A 19,646-nucleotide genomic window follows, 5' to 3' on the forward strand; every position below is an offset into this window, starting at 1 on the left:
GTGACGCCTTAATTTTCTAGGTGATTCCTCAAGTACAATTTATCAAGCGATGGCTCCCCAGAGAGGTTATTCTCACTTACAGCCAGTAGTTTAAAGTTGAATGAAGATTATACTTAAAAATTGTGCTATTGCTGACTGAATTTGAGCAGTCAGTGTTTGTTTTTGTTTTTCCCCCTGTTCCTTAAATAATAAGTTAGTATTTTATAAAAGAGATTAATTCTGTAACTATTTTAAGATTGTTTTGTTTTCTTTCCTCCAGAGGAAGAAAAAAAGATGGTTGAAGAAGTATTCAACAATGCAATTGATTGTTTATCAGATGAAGATAAAAAGCTCCCTCAGGTTTGTTTTATGAAGTTCTCAACTTCCTTCCTGTCTAGAATCTGTCAAAAGCAGCCTTTGCCACCCGATGTCCAGTTTTAACAATTTTATGCCAATTTTCTTTAACAACAAAATACTGTTTTCGGAACCTTTTTATTTTCCAATTCAAATTAATAATTTAAATTGCTGTCTTCATAAGTAAGTTACTTGGTGCCTACTAACCTTCAAACTGAAGTCACGTGCCATTTTCTTGGCGTTACATTCTTTAGAAACAATGTATTTTCAATATTCCTCTTTGAAACAGCACAAAATAATTTGTTTAACATACCTTATGTTCTCGGTATAGTGTTATTTTACACACACTTTCTCTGCATTCACAGGTTGAACATGTGTTGCCCCTGTTAAAGAGAGGCATTGGGATACATCATGGTGGATTACTTCCTATACTGAAAGAAACCATAGAAATCCTTTTCTCAGAAGGATTGATCAAGGTACTATTGTACTAATGTCATAGAAAGCTGAACAAAATATTTTAAATCAAATGACTAGGTTATGTAGTCTTTATTAAGCATGTCATATTAATTCAGTAAATGATTAAAACGTCTTTCTCTACATTCCCGTGTGTTACGTTAACACTACTTATTTTATTTTCAACCGTCAATTACAGTTCTACAAAAATAGTATCAATGTAGATTTGTATTTACTTTTAAACAGTCTACTCCAGAATTTTTATTGTTTAAAAAGATAAATTCCTTTTATTATCCATTCCCCAGTTTTGCATAACCAACACGGCTATATTAATATACTTTCTCCTGTTAAGTGTAGTCAGTCCACGGGTCATCCATTACTTATGGAATATATCTCTTCCTAACAGGAAACTGCAAGAGAATTACCCAGCAGAGCTGCTATATAGCTCCTCCCCTCACATATCATACTCAGTCATTCTCTTGCAGCCTAACTAAAAAGGAAGCTGTGAGAGATCTGTGGTGTTTTTTAACTTAGTTTATTTCTACAATCAAAAGTTTGTTGTTTTTAAATGGCACCGGAGTGTGCTGTTTATTCTCAGGCAGCATTAGAAGAAGAATCTGCCTGGGTTTTTTTCTATGGTCTTAGCAGACGTAACTAAGATCCACTGGCTGTTTCTCATCTGAGGAGTGAGGTAACTTCAGAGAAGGGGAATAGCATGCAGGGCTCCCCTGCAACAAATGAGGTATGTGCAGTAATTTATTTTCTGAGGAATGGAATTGACTGAGAAAATACTGCTGATACCATTGTAAAGTAAGTTCAGCCTTAAATGCAGTGATAGCGACTGGTATCAGGCTGATGTGTGTGTACACTGAATGTATTTTTCTAAGGAATGGAATTGACTCTTAAAATACTGTTAATACTGAAATAATGTATGAGCCTTAACTGCAGTAAAAACGACTGGTAGCAGGCTTATTAATAATAATACATAACGTTCAAATGTATGTTTAAAACGTTTACTGGCTTGTTAATCGTTTTTGTGAGGTACTTGGTGATAAAACTTATTAGGGCATGATTTTTACCACATGGCCATTTTTGTTTTCTGCATAGAAACAGTTTCTGAGCTTCCCCACTGTTGTAATATGAGTGGGAGGGGCCTATTTTAGCGTTTTTTTGCGCAGTAAAAATTCAGTCACAATCTGTCTACTTCATCCTCCATGATCCAGATCGTCTCTAGAGAGCTCAGGGGTCTTCAAAATCCATTTTGAGGGAGGTAATCAGGCACAGCAGTCCTGTGACAGTGTATTTGACTGTGAGAAAAACGTTAATTATATAATTGTTATCCGTTTTTGGGTACTAAGGGGTTAATCATCCATTTGCTGGTGGGTGCAATCCTTTGCTAACTTAATACATTTACTGTGAAAATTTGGTTGCTATAACTATTTTGGTCATTGTTATTTCAACTGTGTCAGTTTTTCTGTGCTTCTTAAAGGCACAGTAACGTTTTTTATATTGCTTGTAAATTAATTTTGAAAAGTATTTCCAAGTTTGCTAGTCTCATTGCTAGTTTTTTTAAACATGTGTGACTCAGATGAATCTCTTTGTTCACTATGTTTAAAGACCAATGTGGAGCCCAATAGAAATTTGTGTACTAATTGCATTGATGCTACTTTAAATAAAAGTCAATCTTTACATGTAAAGAAATTATCACCAGACGACGAGGGGGAAGTTATGCCGACTAACTCTCCTCACGTGTCAGTACCTTCGCCTCCCGCTCAGGAGGTGCGTGATTTTGTGGCGCCAAGTACATCAGGGAGGCCCTTACAAATCACTTTGCAAGACATGGCTACTGTTATGACAGAAGTATTATCTAAGCGCACGGATGAGATGAGAGCCATGTCAGATACTGCGTCACAGTTTGCAGAACGTGAGGACGGAGAGCTTCATTCTGTGGGTGACGGATCTGATCCAGGGAGACTGGATTCAGAGATTTCCAATTTTAAATTTAAGCTAGAGAACCTCCGCACATTGCTAGGGGAGGTATTAGCGGCTCTGAATGATTGTAACACGGTTGCAATTCCAGAGAAATTATGTAGGTTGGATAGATACTATGCGGTACCGGTGTGTACTGACGTATTTCCTATACCAAAAAGGCTTACAGAAATTATGAGCAAGGAGTGGGATAGACCGGGTGTGCCTTTTACCCCTCCTCCCATATTTAGGAAAATGTTTCCTATTGACGCCACCACACGAGACTTATGGCAGACGGTCCCTAAGGTGGAGGGAGCAGTTTCTACTTTAGCTAAGGGTACCACTATCCCGGTGGAGGATAGTTGTGCCTTTTCAGATCCAATGGATAAAAAAATTAGAGGGTTACCTTAAGAAAATGTTTGTTCAACAAGGTTTTATTTTACAGCCCCTCGCATGCATTGCGCCTGTCACTGCTGCGGCAGCATTCTGGTTTGAGTCTCTGGAAGAGGCCATTCGCTCAGCTCCATTGGATGAAATAATCAACAAGCTTAAGACACTTTAGCTAGGTAACGTATTTGTTTCTGATGCCGTTGTGCATTTAACCAAACTTACTGCTAAGAACTCCGGATTCGCCATCCAAGCGCGCAGAGCGCTATGTCTTAAATCCTGGTCAGCTGACGTGACTTCTAAATCTAAATTGCTTAATATTCCTTTCAAAGGGCAGACCTTATTCGGGCCCGGCTTGAAAGAAATTATTGCTGACATTACGGGAGGTAAGGGCCATGCTCTACCTCAGGACAGGGCCAAATCAAAGGCCAAACAGTCTAATTTTCGTGCCTTTCGTAACTTCAAGGCAGGAGCAGCATCAACTTCCTCCGCTCCAAAACAGGAAGGAGCTGTTGCTCGTTACAGGCAAGGCTGGAAAGTTAACCAGTCCTGGAACAGGGGCAAGCAGGCCAAGAAACCTGCTGCTGCCCCCAAAACAGCATGAAGAGAGGGCCCCCTATCCGGAAACGGATCTAGTGGGGGGCAGACTTTCTCTCTTCGCCCAGGCTTGGGCAAGAGATGTCCAGGATCCCTGGGCGTTGGAGATCATATTTCAGGGATATCTCCTGGACTTCAAAACTTCTCCTCCACGGGGGAGATTTCATCTTTCAAGGTTATCAGCAAACCAAATAAAGAAAGAGGCGTTTCTACGCTGTGTACAAGACCTCTTACTAATGGGGGTAATCCACCCAGTTCCGCGGACGGAACACGGGCAGGGATTCTATTCAAACCTATTTGTGGTTCCCAAGAAAGAGGGAACCTTCAGGCCAATCTTGGACTTAAAAATCCTAAACAAATTTCTAAGAGTTCCATCATTCAAAATGGAAACTATTCAAACCATCCTTCCCATGATCCAAGAGGGTCAGTACATGACCACAGTGGATCTAAAGGATGCCTACCTTCACATACCGATTCACAAGGACCATTACCGGTATCTGAGATTTGCCTTCCTAGACAGGCATTACCAGTTTGTAGCTCTTCCCTTCGGATTAGCTACGGCTCCAAGAATCTTTACAAAAATTCTAGGATCACTTCTGGCGGTACTAAGACCGCGAGGCATAGCGGTGACTCCGTACCTAGACGACATTCTGATACAAGCGTCAAGTTTTCAAACTGCCAAGTCTCATACAGAGATAGTTCTGGCATTTCTGAGGTCGCATGGGTGGAAGGTGAACGTGGAAAAGAGTTCTCTATTACCACTTACAAGAGTTCCCTTTCTAGGGACTCTTATAGATTCTGTAGAGATGAAAATTTACCTGACAGAGAGAGGCCAGGTTATTAAAACTTCTTCTAAATGCTTGCCGTGTCCTTCACTCCATTCCACACCCGTCAGTAGCTCAGTGCATGGAAGTAATTGGCTTAATGGTAGCGGCAATGGACATAGTACCATTTGCGCGCCTGCATCTCAGACCGCTGCAATTGTGCATGCTAAGTCAGTGGAACAGGGATTACTCAGATTTGTCCCCCCTACTAAATCTGGATCAAGAGACCAGAGATTCTCTTCTATGGTGGCTTTCTCCGCCACATCTGTCCAAGGGGATGACCTTTCGCAGGCCAGATTGGACGATTGTAACAGACGCCAGCCTTCTAGGCTGGGGAGCAGTCTGGAATTCCCTGAAAGCTCAGGGATTATGGACTCAGGAGGAGAAACTCCTCCCAATAAATATTCTGGAGTTAAGAGCAATATTCAATGCTCTCCTAGCTTGGCCTCAGTTAGCAACTCTGAGGTTCATCAGATTTCAGTCGGACAACATCACGACTGTGGCTTACATCAACCATCAAGGGGGAACCAGAAGTTCCCTAGCGATGTTGGAAGTCTCAAAGATAATTCGCTGGGCAGAGTCTCACTCTTGCCACCTGTCAGCGATCTACATCCCAGGCGTGGAGAACTGGGAGGCGGATTTTCTAAGTCGCCAGACTTTTCATCCGGGGGAGTGGGAGCTTCATCCGGAGGTCTTTGCTCAACTGATTCGTCGTTGGGGCAAACCAGATCTGGATCTCATGGCGTCTCGTCAGAACGCCAAGCTTCCTTGTTACGGGTCCAGGGACCCGGGAGCGGTGCTGATAGATGCTCTGACAGCCCCTTGGGTCTTCAACATGGCTTATGTGTTTCCACCATTCCCGATGCTTCGGTGATTCTGATAGCGCCTGCGTGGCCACGCAGGACCTGGTATGCAAACCTAGTGGACATGTCGTCGTCCTGTCCACCGTGGTCTCTGCCTCTGAGACAGGACCTTCTAATTCAGGGTCCTTTCAAACATCCAAATCTAATTTCTCTGAGGCTGACTGCATGGAGATTGAACGCTTGATTCTATCAAAGCGTGGCTTCTCGGAGTCGGTTATTGATACCTTAATACAGGCTAGGAAGCCTGTTACCAGAAAAATTTACCATAAGATATGGCGTAAATATTTACATTGGTGCGAATCAAAGAGTTACTCATGGAGTAAGGTTAGGATTCCTAGGATATTGTCCTTTCTACAAGAGGGTTTAGAAAAGGGCTTATCTACTAGTTCGTTAAAGGGACAGATTTCTGCTCTGTCTATTCTTCTACACAAACGTCTGGCTGAAGTTCCAGACGTTCAGGCTTTCTGTCAGGCTTTAACTAGGATTAAGCCTGTGTTTAAGTCTGTTGCTCCGCCATGGAGCTTAAACTTAGTTCTTAATGTTCTTCAAGGCGTTCCATTTGAACCACTTCATTCCATTGATATCAAGCTGTTATCTTGGAAAGTTCTGTTTTTGATGGCTATTTCCTCGGCTCGAAGAGTCTCTGAGTTATCTGCCTTACATTGTGATTCTCCTTATCTGATTTTTCATTCAGACAAGGTAGTCCTGCGTACTAAACCTGGGTTCTTACCTAAGGTAGTTACTAACAGGAATATCAATCAAGAGATTGTTGTTCCATCTCTGTGTCCTAACGCTTCTTCAAAGAAGGAACGACTTTTGCATAATCTGGACGTAGTCCGTGCCCTGAAATTCTATTTGCAGGCAACTAAGGATTTTCGTCAAACTTCTTCCCTGTTTGTCGTTTACTCTGGACAGAGGAGAGGTCAAAAGGCTTCGGCTACCTGTCTCTCTTTTTGGCTTTGTAGCATAATACGCTTAGCCTATGAGACTGCTGGACAGCAGCCTCCTGAAAGGATTACAGCTCATTCTACTAGAGCTGTGGCTTCCACCTGGGCCTTTAAAAATGAGGCCTCTGTTGAACAGATTTGCAAGGCTGCGACTTGGTCTTCGCTTCACACTTTTTCAAAATTTTACAAATTTGACACTTTTGCTTTGTCGGAGGCTATTTTTGGGAGAAAGGTACTTCAGGCAGTGGTTCCTTCTGTTTAATGTTCCTGCCTTGTCCATCCCTTCATCCGTGTACTTTAGCTTTGGTATTGGTATTCCATAAGTAATGGATGACCCGTGGACTGACTACACTTAACAGGAGAAAACATAATTTATGCTTACCTGATAAATTCCTTTCTCCTGTAGTGTAGTCAGTCCACGTCCCGCCCTGTTTTTACGGCAGGTCTAAATTTTAATTAAACTCCAGTCACCACTGTACCCTATGGTTCCTCCTTTCTCGTCTGCTTGGTCGAATGACTGAGTATGATATGTGAGGGGAGGAGCTATATAGCAGCTCTGCTGGGTAATTCTCTTGCAGTTTCCTGTTAGGAAGAGATATATTCCATAAGTAATGGATGACCCGTGGACTGACTACACTACAGGAGAAAGGAATTTATCAGGTAAGCATAAATTATGTTTTTTACCTCTGTGATTACCTTGTATCTAAGCCTCTACAGACTGCCTCATTATTTCAGTTCTTTTGACAGACTTGCATTTTAGCCAATCAGTGCTGACTCATAACTCCATAGAGTGAGCACAATGTTTATCTATATGGCACACATGAACTAGCACTGTCTAGCTGTGGAAAACTGTTCTGAGATAAGAGGCAGCCTTCATGGGCTTAGAAATTCGCATATGAGCACTTCCTAGGTTTACTATTAGGTTTTTTACTCTTTTTTTTTTTTTTTTTTTTTTTTTTTCAACAAAGAATACCAAGAGAACAAAGCAAATTTGATGATAAAAGTAAATTGGAAAGTTGTTTTAAAGTACATCCCCTATATGAATCATGAAAGTTTAATTTAGACTAGACTGTCCCTTGAATATTTAGCCTCTGATAATAGGGTCCAGGGTCCATATTAATTTAAATGTTTGCATTCTAGAAATCCTGGAATATAGCTGATTTATAGAATGCTGTGATGTTAATAAGTGGTGTATTGTAAAAACATTGTATTTTACTGAAACAAATCTATTTACAGGCTTTGTTTGCAACAGAAACATTTGCAATGGGTATAAATATGCCAGCTAGGACTGTCTTGTTCACCAGTGCACGTAAATTCGATGGCAAAGATTTCCGATGGGTATGTTTTCTTAGACAAATTTTGTGTTGTCATTTAAAAAAAAAAAAAAAAAAATGTATTTATTTATTCTTTTTCTAATTCAACTGCTAATATACTTGTAAATTTGCCAGCTCTCAAACATTGCATTTAATAGCTTTATAAAACTGAAGCTACTTTTGAGATATCATAAGTTTGTGTTTTTTGTTCCTAAGCAGTAGGATCTGCAAATAATTCGGTCCTGCTGGCTGACCTGACTACAAAATTAGTTATCTTAACGTTCTTACCTAGTGAGCAATAAAACTTTGACCATGCTTATCTGGGCACAGTTATATGGAAACATTTCTTGGCACAGATGACATTTTCCATTGATGTCCCCCATGAGTTCTATCTCACAGGTTAACTTGTAAGCTTTTAAAAACATAATTTATGTAAGAGCTTACCTGATAAATTCATTTCATTCATACTGGCAAGAGTCCATGAGCTAGTGACGTATGGGATATATAATCCTACCAGGAGGGACAAAGTTTCCCAAACCTCAAAATGCCTATAAATACACCCCTCACCACACCCACAATTCAGTTTAATGAATAGCCAAGAAGTGGGGTGATAAAGAAAGGAGTAAAAAGCATCAACAAAGGAATTTGGAAATAATTGTGCTTTATACAAAAATCATAACCATCATAAAAAGGGTGGACCTCATGGACTCTTGCCAATATGAAAGAAATGAATTTATCAGGTAAGTTCTTACATAAATTGTTTTCTTTCATGTAGTTGGTAAGAGTCCATGAGCTAGTGACGTATGGGATAGCAATACCCAAGATGTGGAACTCCACGCAAGAGTCACTAGAGAGGGAGGGACAAAATAAAAACAGCAATTTCGCTGAAAAAAATAAATCCACAACCCAAATATGTTTATTCTCAAAAAATAAAAACTTAAATAATACGCAGAAGAATCAAACTGAAACATCTGCCCATAGAACTTTCCTACCAAAAACTGCTTCCGAAAAAGCAAAAACATAAAAACTGTAGAATTTAGTAAATATATGCAAAGAAGACCAAGATGCTGCTTTGCAAATCTGATCAACCGTAGCTTCATTCTTACAAGCCCAAGAAGTGGAAACTAATCTAGTAGAATGAGCTGTAATTCTCTGAGGCGGGGCTTTACCAGACTCCAAATAAGCTTGATAAATCAAAAGCTTTAACCACAATGCCAAAGAAACGGCAGAAGCCTTCTGACCTTTCCTGGAACCAGAAAAGAAAACAAATAGACTTAGTCTTCCTGAAATCTTTAGTGGCTTCAACATAATATTTCATAGCTCTCACCACATCCAAAGAATGTTAAGATCTCTTCAAAGAATTCTTAGGATTAGGACACAAAGAAGGGACAACAATTTCTCTATTAATGTTGTTAGAATTCACAACCTTAGGTAAGAATTTAAATGAAGTCCGCAAAACTGCCTTATCCTGATGAAAAATCAGAAAAGGAGATTCACAAGAGAGAGCGGATAATTCAGAAACTCTTCTAGCAGAAGAGATGGCCAAAAGGAACATCACCTTCCAGGAAAGTAGTTTAATGTCCAAAGAATGCATAGGCTCAAATGGAGGAGCCTGCAAAGCCTTCAAAAAAAAATTAAGACTCCAAGGAGGAGAGATTGATTTAATGACAGGCTTGATACGAACCAAAGCCTGTACAAAACAATGAATATCGGGAAGTTTAGCAATTTTCCTGTGGAATAAAACAGAGCATAGATTTGTCCTTTCAAGGAACTTGCAGACAAACCTTTATCCAAACCATCTTGAAGAAACTGTAAAATTCTAGAAATTCTAAAAGAGTGCCAGAAGAATTTGAGAAGAACACCATGAAATATAAGTCTTCCAAACTCGATAATAAATCTTTCTAGAAACTGATTTACGAGCCTGCAACATAGTATTAATCACTGAGTCAGAGAAACCTCTATGACTAAGCACTAAGCGTTCAATTTCCATACCTTAAAATTTAATGATTTGAGATCCTGATGGAAAAACGGACCTTGAGATAGAAGGTCTGGCCTTAATGGAAGTGGCTAAGGTTGGCAACTGGACATCCAAACAAGATCCACCTACCAAAACCTGTGAGGCTATGCTGGAGCCACCAGCAGCACAAACGATTGCTCCATGATGATTTTGGAGATCACTCTTGGAAGAAGAACTAGAGGCGGGAAAACATAAGCAGGTTGATAACACCAAGGAAATGTCAATGCATCCACTGCTTCCCCCTGAGGATCCCTGGACCTGGACAGGTACCTGGGAAGTTTCTTGTTTAGATGAGAAGCCATCAGGTTTTTTTCTGGAAGACCCCACATCTGAACAATTTGAGAAAACACATCTGGGTTGAGAGACCACTCTCCCGGATGTAAAGTCTGACTACTGAGATAATCCGCTTCCCAATTGCCTATACCTGGGATATGAACTACAGAAATTAGATAGGAGCTGGATTCCGCCCAAACAAGTATCCGAGACTACTTTCATAGCTTGAGGACTGTGAGTCCCACCCTGATGATTGACATATGCCACAGTTGTGATATTGTCTGTCTGAAAACAAATGAACGGTTCTCTCTTCAACAAAGGCCAAAACTGAAGAGTCCTGAGAATTGCACGGAGTTCCAAAATATTGATTGTTGATCTCGCCTCTTGAGATTTCCAAACCCCTTGTGCTGTCAGAGATCCCCAAACAGCTCCCCAACCTGAAAAACTTGCATCTGTTGTGATCACAGTCCAGGTTGGATGAACGAAAGAGGCCCCTAAAATTATACGATGGTCATCTAACCACCAAGTCAGAGAAAGTCGACCATTGGGATTTAAGGATATTAATTGTGATATCCTTGTATAATACCTGCACCATTGGTTCAGCATAAAAAAGCTGGAGAGGTCTCATATGAAAACGAGCAAAGGGGATCGCGTCCGATGCTGCAGTCATGAGACCTAAAACTTCCATGCACATAGCTACTGAAGGCGCCGACAGGCTGCAACCAATTTCAAACGTCTCTTGTCTGTTAGAGACAAAGTCATAGACACTGAATCTATCTGGAAACCTAAAAAGATTACCTTTTGTCTGAGGAAACAACAAACTTTTTGGTAAATTGATCCTCCAACCATGTCTTTGAAGAAACAACACTATTTGGTTCACGTGAGATTCTGCGGAACGTAAAGACTGAGCTAGTACCAAGATATCGTCCAAATAATGAAACACTGCAATACCCCGCTCTCTGATTACAGAGAGTAGGGCACGAGAACCTTTGAAAAGATTCTTAGAGCTGTTGCTAGGCCAAAAGGAAGAGCAACAAATTGGTAATGCTTGTCTAGAAAATAGAATCTCAAGAACTGATAGTGATCGGTATGAATCAGAATATGAAGATATGCATCCTGTAAGTCTATTATGGACATATAATGCCCTTGCTTAACAAAAGGCAGAATAATCCTTATAGTCACCATCTTGAAAGTTGGTACTCTTACATATCGATTCAAAATCTTTAGATCCTAAACTGGTCTGAATGAATTTTCTTTCTTTGGGACAATGAATAGATTTGCATAAAACCCCAGGCCCTGTTCCTGAAACGGAACTGGCATGATTACCCCTGATAACTCCAGGTCTGAAACACACTTCAGGAAAGCCTGAGCCTTTATTGGGTTCGCTGGAATGCGTGAGAAAAAAAATCTTCACAGGTGGTCTTACTCTGAATCCTATTCTGTACCCCTGAGAGACCATTCTCTGAGTCCAATGATTTTGGACCGAACTGATCCAAATATCTTTGAAGAATTTTCATCTGCCCCCCGCACCTTCATGCGGACTTGGGTGCTGGCTTTGATCTCTTAAAAGACTTGGATTTATTCCAATTTGAGGAAGGCTTCCAATTGGAAACAGATTCCTTTGGGGAAGGATTAGATTTCTGTTCCTTATTATGTCGAAAGGAATGAAAACGGTTAGAAGCTTTAGATTTACCTTTAGGTTTTTTATCCTGAGGCAACCCCCCCCCCCCCCTTGTTGCGCTAAAGTTTCCAACCAAAAAGTGGAAGCAGCTGCAACATCAGCCAAAGAAATTGCAGGCCTATGAAGATGACCTGAATATAAATAAGCCTTCCTTAGATAAGATTCAAGTTTCCTTTCTAAAGGATCTTTAAAAGAAGTACTATCTTCTGTAGGAATAGTAGTACGTTTAGCAAGAGTGGAGATAGCCCCATCAACTTTGGGGATCTTTTCCCAAAACTCCAATGTAACTGCTGGCAGAGGATACAATTTTTTAAACCTTGAAGAAGGAATAAAAGAAGTCCCAGGCCTTTTCCATTCTTTAGGAATCATATCAGAAATAGCATCAGGAACTGGAAAAACCTCTGGAATAATCACAGGAGGTTTATAAACAGAATTTAAACGTTTACTAGTTTTAATATCAAGAGGACTAGTTTCCTCCATATCCAATGTAATCAACACTCCTTTTAATAAAGAATGAATATACTCCATTTTAAATAAGAGGATTTGTCAGTGTCAATATCTGAGGCAGGATCTTCTGAATCAGATAGATCCTCATCATAGAAGGATAAATCAGTATGTTGCCGGTCATTTGAAATTTCATCAATCTCTATGAGAAGTTTATATGAGACCTTTTATGTTTATTAGAAGGCGGGATGGCAGACAAAGCCTTCTGAATAGAATCCGAAATAAATTCTTTTAAATTTACAGGTATATCTTGTACATTAGATGTTGAGGGAACAGCAACAGGTAATGAACTACTACTGATTGATAAACTTTTACATGCAGAAAATGTATCCTGATTACTATTACAAACCACAGCTGGAGGTATAATCTCCACAAGTTTTTAACAAATGCACTTAGCTTTGGTAGAACTGTTATCAGGCAGCTGGAATCCAACAGTGAATTCTGAGACAGGATCAGATTGAGACATCTTACAAATGTAAGAGAAAAAAACAACATATAACGCAAAATTATCAATTTCCTTATATGGCAGTTTCAGGAATGGAAAAAATGCAAACAGCATAGCCCTTTGACATAAAAAAAAAGGCAAGAGGCAAATAAAAATAGGGTCTTAAATAATGAAAATATTTGGCGCCAAGAATGACGCACAACAAACAGAAAAATATTTTTTGATGCCAAAAATGTCACACTCGCGTCATAGATGACGCAACCTTGTGAAGGACTCGGCGTCAACTAAGACGCCGGAAATTACGAATTTGCGTCAATGAATGTAACTTTGCACCAAAAAATGTGTATTCAATAGGTGATACTTCCTTCACATCCCTCTGACATTCACTGTACTCTGAGAGGAATCAGGCTTCAAAAAATGCTGAGAAGCGCATATCAACGTAGAAATCTTAGCACAAACTTCACTACCACCGTAGGAGGCAAAGTTTGTAAAACTGAATTGTGGGTGTGGTGAGGGGTGTATTTATAGGCATTTTGAGGTTTGGGAAACTTTGCCCCTCCTGGTAGGATTGTATATCCCATACCTCACTAGCTCATGGACTCTTGCCAATTACATGAAAGAAATCTGGCTTTTACCTTCCTTTTTTTTTTTAAAAAAAAACATATTTTTAAATGTATTTCTTGGCTTTGTAGATCTCATCAGGTGAATATATTCAGATGTCCGGTCGTGCTGGTAGACGTGGCATGGATGAAAGGGGTATAGTAATTCTAATGGTTGACGAGAAAATGAGCCCCACGGTTGGAAAACAGTTACTTAAGGTACAAAGTAATCTGTTTGGAAATTGTTCATTCTAATTCTCTTCAAAGCAAGTATAAGAAAGTCTTAATGTACAGAGGGTTGGCCTACCTAAAGTATCGCACATTCCTTTTTTTTTTGTGGCTTGTCTATATCCTTGTTCTTTTTGGGAATCCCATCCTATATATTTCTTGGTTTGTGTATATATGCAGGTTTGTGGCTCTTCTGTTGCTAAATGATTAACATTAATGATTTGGTAGTTTATATATTTGTTTGAACTAATTTGAGGTTTCTATACACCAGGCCTGTGAGTTGGTGAAAACGGTTTTAGGTGTCCGGATATACATAGTGTATAATATTTTGTTCTATTGGAAGAAAAGAAATGGATATCAGCCAATTGTAAACATATTTTAGTATTAGAATATTTACTAGTACTGCTCTAGCCTAAAAGATACCAAACCCTTCTAAAGACACACCTTCCTCTAAAATGTGTAATAAAGTAATTCTAAGGGTTAAAAAAATATGTATTTAAAGGGCGTTTCAAATGAGCTTAAGATATCACAATTATACTTTATAATTTACAGTAGACAGGGATAATTCTCTCTCTCTATATATATATATATATATATATATATATATATATATATATATATATATATATATATATCTCTCTATATATATATATATATATATATATATATATATATCTCTATATATATATATATATATATCTCTATATATATATATATATATCTCTATATATATATATATATCTCTATATATATATATATATATCTCTATATATATATATATCTCTATATATATATATATATATCTCTATATATATATCTCTATATATATCTCTATATATATATCTCTATATATCTATATATATATCTATATATATATCTATATAATGTGTGTGTATATGTGTATGTCTATATATATATATATATATATATATATATATATATATATCTATATAATGTGTGTGTATATGTGTATGTCTATATATATATATATATGTATATATGTATATATATATATATGTGTATATGTGTATATATATATATATATATATATATATATATATATATATATATATATATATATGCGATAAAATTGATATAAAGACTGTAGCAATAAACACTAATATCTATTTAAAAATGTATTTGTCAAAAATATTTACATATTCAATAAGTGAAGTCTCCCATACATTTAAAAAGCTCCTAAAAATTCAAATGTGCAATATAAATTAATATTGCGCACAATAAAATGACAGGTATTTATGTGTATATAAACAGCCTTGATAGATCACATAATATCACCTCCCAATATACAAATTGGAAAAAAAACTTATAGAATAACACATTGCCAAGCATACCACCCGAAAAACTCTTATTAGGCCACTTTTTACAAATGTATTTAAGTATATACACTAGTATCCAATTTGAATGCTATGTCTTTAGGGCATACAAAAAAGTGACGCCTATTTAGTGAGCCAGAGATTAGATACTGTCTCTTAGTGTAAGTCTCCCATTTCAAAGTAAAACATCATGCGGACAAATATGCAACAGATATGTTGATGTTGCCTTGGAGTTGTGAATGAGATGTCCCACAGGCTTGGTAACACTTTTTAGTAACACTTTGTTTTACCTGCGTGAGCTATGCTCTGCTCCGGTTACTTACCGCAGTTATTTCAAACGTACTCTTGGCGTCTTACACAGCTCCTCTGCTAGCGCTCACGTGGCTATTTCTTACGTCACAGTACGGATCCTCTATGTGGCGGCTTGGCTTAAAGCTGAATCGGATATAGAGTTTTACCTTTAGATGCCGTAGAAACTTCAGTTACGTGTAATTCAAATCCCCTTGCACTTAGTGCTAGTAGCACGCAAGTGATATCTATCGTAACTGAATTAAAAACCCGGGTTATTCAAAAGTTCTCCACATATTTTACAATACTCAAGATTTGGCCTTACTAATGATCTGTAAAGTGGCATAAGAACCTTACTATTTCTGCTGCAAATACTTCTGCGTAAACATGTTAACCCTGTTGGCTTATTTGCTTTTCAACAGCTAAACCACACCCACTACTTTATCATAAAGTGCATAGTTTTGCAGGCATCTACTAAATCTAGTTAGGAATATGTAGCAGGGTTAGCATTGAGAAGTCTGTAGTGTGCATTTCCAGTTCTGAATTAGAAAATCTTTATTTTTTTTCAAAACTAAATTACCCAAAAAGGTTTCAAAATAATGAAAGTATATTGCAAAGTTGGTTTACTATGTATAACTAAACATTTTGTATTAAAAACTGAAGGTGTTTTAGTGTCGCTTTAAAATGAGCAGCCACTTATTAGGCATCACATTGACTCTATTGGCATGCAGATGCATTTACACATTTAATTGCATAATCAAGAAATGCATAGTAAAAAAATAATAATGCAAAAGCTCTTAGTTTGAATTTCAAATGAGTAGTAGATTTTTATTTTTTTTTCTGACAAATTTCAAAGTGATATTTTTCTTCCCCTTGTATCATGTGACAGCCATCAGCCAATCACAAAATGCAAATACATATATTCTGTGAATTCTTGCACATGCTCAAGTAGGAGTTAGTGCATCAGTGTGTATATAGAAAGGTTGTGCACTTTTAAATAATGGAAGTGAATTGGAAAGTTGTTTAACATTGTGTGCTCTACCTGAATCATGAAAAATCTAAATTAAAATAGTATTTTATTACCACATAGTTTAAATACAATTGAAAATAACAGTAAAAATAAAAACCTTAAAATACATGTATCTAATCTTAAAAATAGTTTTTTTACAGACCTCTTGCATAAAAGAATACATAAAAAAAAATTCCATAAAGAAACAGATACAAGTAGCAATGTGTAATCTGACTGGTTATATTGACAGAGAAAGATAAGGTCCTTAGAGCCTCTTAGGAGTATTCTGGTTTGTAGAGAACAGTGAAGTGCGGTGAGGTCAGAGGCTAGTGAGGCACTGGGTATGATGCGCCCGAGAAACGCATATATGAACCCGACAGGCAGCTTAAATTTATGCAAAAATTGGCAGGTTGCAGGTCCAATTTATTGCTATTAATACATTTGCTTCATTCCCTTGTTATCATTTGCTGAAGGATATGCAGCAATGCACAACTGGGTGGTTACATATTAAATGAGCCAATGACAAGAGGTATATCTGTGCAACCACCAATCGCCAGCGGCTCCCAGTAGTGCATTGATGCTCCTTAGCCAAAGGATACTAAAAGAAAAAAGTAAATGGGATAATATTGTATGTTTTATCTGAAACATGAAAGAAAAATGTTATGTTCAATGCTCCTTTAAAGGGACAGTAAATGCCAACATTTTTGTTTAAAAAAAAGTAGATAATACCTTTATTACCAGTTCCCCAATTTTGCATAACCAACACAGTTATAATAATATACTTTTTACCTCTGTGATTGCCTTGTATCCATGCTTCTGAAAACTGCCCCCTTATTTCAGTTCTTTTGACAGACTTGCATTTTTAGCCAATCAGTGCTGACTCCTATGATCTTCACGTGCCTGAGCTCAATGTTATCTATATGAAACACGTGAACTATCGCCCTCTAGTGGTGAAAAACTGTCAAAATTCTTTCAGATTAGAGGCAGTCTTCAAGGTGTAAGAAATTAGCATATGAACCTCCTAGGTTTAGCTTTCAACTAAGAATACCAAGAGAACAAATCAAAATTGGTAATAAAAGTAAATTGGAAAGTTGTTTAAAATTTACATGCCCTATTTAAATCATGAAAGTTTTTGTTTTTTTTACTTTACTGTCTCTTTAACGTTTTAAAACAAATTAACATCCTTTTTACTGGAGCTATTCTCCAGTAGTCAAACTCCACCCACCATTTGCCTCTTGCAACCACGCAGTCTCTTTATTACCAGTTCCCCAATTTTGCATAACCAACACAGTTATAGTAATTTACTTTTTACCTCTGTGATTACCTTGTATCTATGCTTCTGAAAACTGCCCCCTTATTTCAGTTCTTTTGACAGACTTGCATTTTTAGCCAATCAGTGCTGACTCTTATGAGCTTCACGTGCCTGAGCTCAATGTTATCTATATGAAACACGTGAACTATCGCCCTCTAGTGGTGAAAAACTGTCAAAATGCTTTCAGATTAGAGGCAGTCTTCAAGGTCTAAGAAATTAGCATATGAACCTCCTAGGTTTACCTTTCAACTAAGAATACCAAGAGAACAAATCAAAATTGGTAATAAAAGTAAATTGGAAAGTTGTTTAAAATTTACGTGCCCTATTTAAATCATGAAAGTTTTTTTTTTTTTACTTTACTGTCTCTTTAACGTTTTAAAACAAATTAACATTCTTTTTACTGGAGCTATTCTTCCAGTCTTTTGCGTGCGCGCAGTCTCTTGCAGTGGCACTAGGCAGGTCAGCAGCTCCTCTTTTTCTCTCCTCACATGAGTCGGCAGCAGCTCCCTCCTTCACTTTCCGCCACTCTGACTCATGTCAATGCCTCCCCTGCAAGAGTATCACTTTAAAGCCGTTACTAGAGTTACAATTGGCACTAAAGCTGTCACTAGAGCTATAAATTGCGTATATTTCCTTAATTATATCTCATTCAGCTCAACATTTAGCGACAGCAGCTATTTTCAGAGCGCTCTCCTATATTGCTTTGTTCTGTTTTTGTTTACTTACAGACCTGAGGAGGATCTGTATGTTTTAGGAGTAGCTTGGTTTGAGAACCATAGAATTGATATATCTCATATTTGTTTTTTTCCTATGAATAATACTTCCCTTTTGCTTGTATTGTGGGGCGGGAGTGCTAATTAAGCTCATATTTCCACATCCTCACCACTTTTGTAGTCTATTCTTTTCAAATGTCCCTACTGAATGCAGGTAAACACCATAAAACAAGAGGGGCTGGGTTGAAAATAGGGATGTGCATTTGGGAACTTTGGATTGATCTGAATGCCGAAGATGGCGGCTGCAAGCTCCATTTGGCAAATTGCGGAGCCGGGTTGTTATTGTAAAAGTGGAGCACACTAAAATCTTTGCAAATCCACATCTTAGTGTGTTGCACTTTCACAAGAATAAATCCGGCTGCGAAAATTGCTGAATGAGGCTTGCTGCCGATATCTTCGGCATTCAGATAAGCCCATAAATGCATATCTCTAGTTGTAATGGGCCCCATACCTGTTTGACCTAGAAAAGTTGCTCTTGCAAATGAGGGTTCACTTTTCCTACTAGGATACAGGTGATCTTCTGCCCCACTTTGTTGTAAAGTTTTTATTTGGGGACAGGAAGGGCTATTATAGAGACCTATTTTCTAAAAAGTTGAGCCCCTCTCCAGTGAAGGGTCTTTATGCCTATCATAATTGTTAACCCCCTTCCTAATGTTAATACTCTGGTTACTAATGGCACCATATTAAACAAAGTGTAGGTTTAAAATGCTTGGGGGAAAACGTCTCTCCTGCTGTTAATTAGCTTTACAGAGAGTGAAACAACTATTCCTTTCTGTGGGGAGTGTTTCTCATATTTTGGTATTTCAGCAAATTATAACTATTTTCTAAAAAGTGCTTGGTCTGTTGAAATCAAAAAATTTTTGATTTATGTTGGCACTACACAAATAAGCCAAAAAGTGTATGTATGAAACAAAACTACTTTAGTGCTGGCATATGAAATGGTTTAGTACTGAAAGGGTTAAGTCAGCCTAAACTATGTATGAACAAGGTTTAATTTTTGCTATTTAATTTCACACATATATACAGTATGTGCGCATTTAAAACCATTTTGTTTATCAAACCCTGTTTTACTGGTTTTCCCCTAGACTTTTCTAATTCACTTGTTCACTCTTCAGTCAAGCTAAAGTAACCCATTTTGTGTTGCTCAGATTTAGTCATTCCCTACCCCAAATCTGACTTAACAGGCAACATTATTTCATTTTGGAGTGAGTACAAAACCTGCCAGCTGAGCAACGAGTGACAAAAACACTGCAAGTGTGAATACATTATTAAACCCAAACACATGCAATCATCCAGTTCTGTAATACCTTCTCACCTCATTATGCTTTTAAATCTGAGCACTTTCTGATGTCTTTATTTCAAGGACCCTGTTTCCAAAACACTTTTATTCTTTAAAAAGGAAAATACTGCATGGAAATGTAAGTTTCCAGAGATCATGTATGTTTGTGTTTTTACAGTGTGAAGAAGTTCTTTATGGGCAAAGTGATATATTTCTTTG

General features: G+C 37.9%; 1 protein-coding gene across 1 annotated transcript in view; it reads left to right on the forward strand.

Annotated features, from left to right (window-relative positions):
• MTREX (Mtr4 exosome RNA helicase) overlaps positions 1–19,646 on the forward strand; it is a gene marked incomplete in the record, with an annotated part of 385,857 nt that overhangs the window by 33,080 nt on the left and 333,131 nt on the right. Inside the window, 4 exon segments of the mRNA XM_053701279.1 lie at positions 260–339; positions 699–809; positions 7,609–7,710; positions 13,298–13,423. Coding sequence (XP_053557254.1) covers positions 260–339; positions 699–809; positions 7,609–7,710; positions 13,298–13,423 — 419 coding nt within the window.

This window comes from Bombina bombina, chromosome 2 (assembly GCF_027579735.1).
Source record: "Bombina bombina isolate aBomBom1 chromosome 2, aBomBom1.pri, whole genome shotgun sequence".
Classification (NCBI taxonomy): domain Eukaryota; kingdom Metazoa; phylum Chordata; class Amphibia; order Anura; family Bombinatoridae; genus Bombina; species Bombina bombina.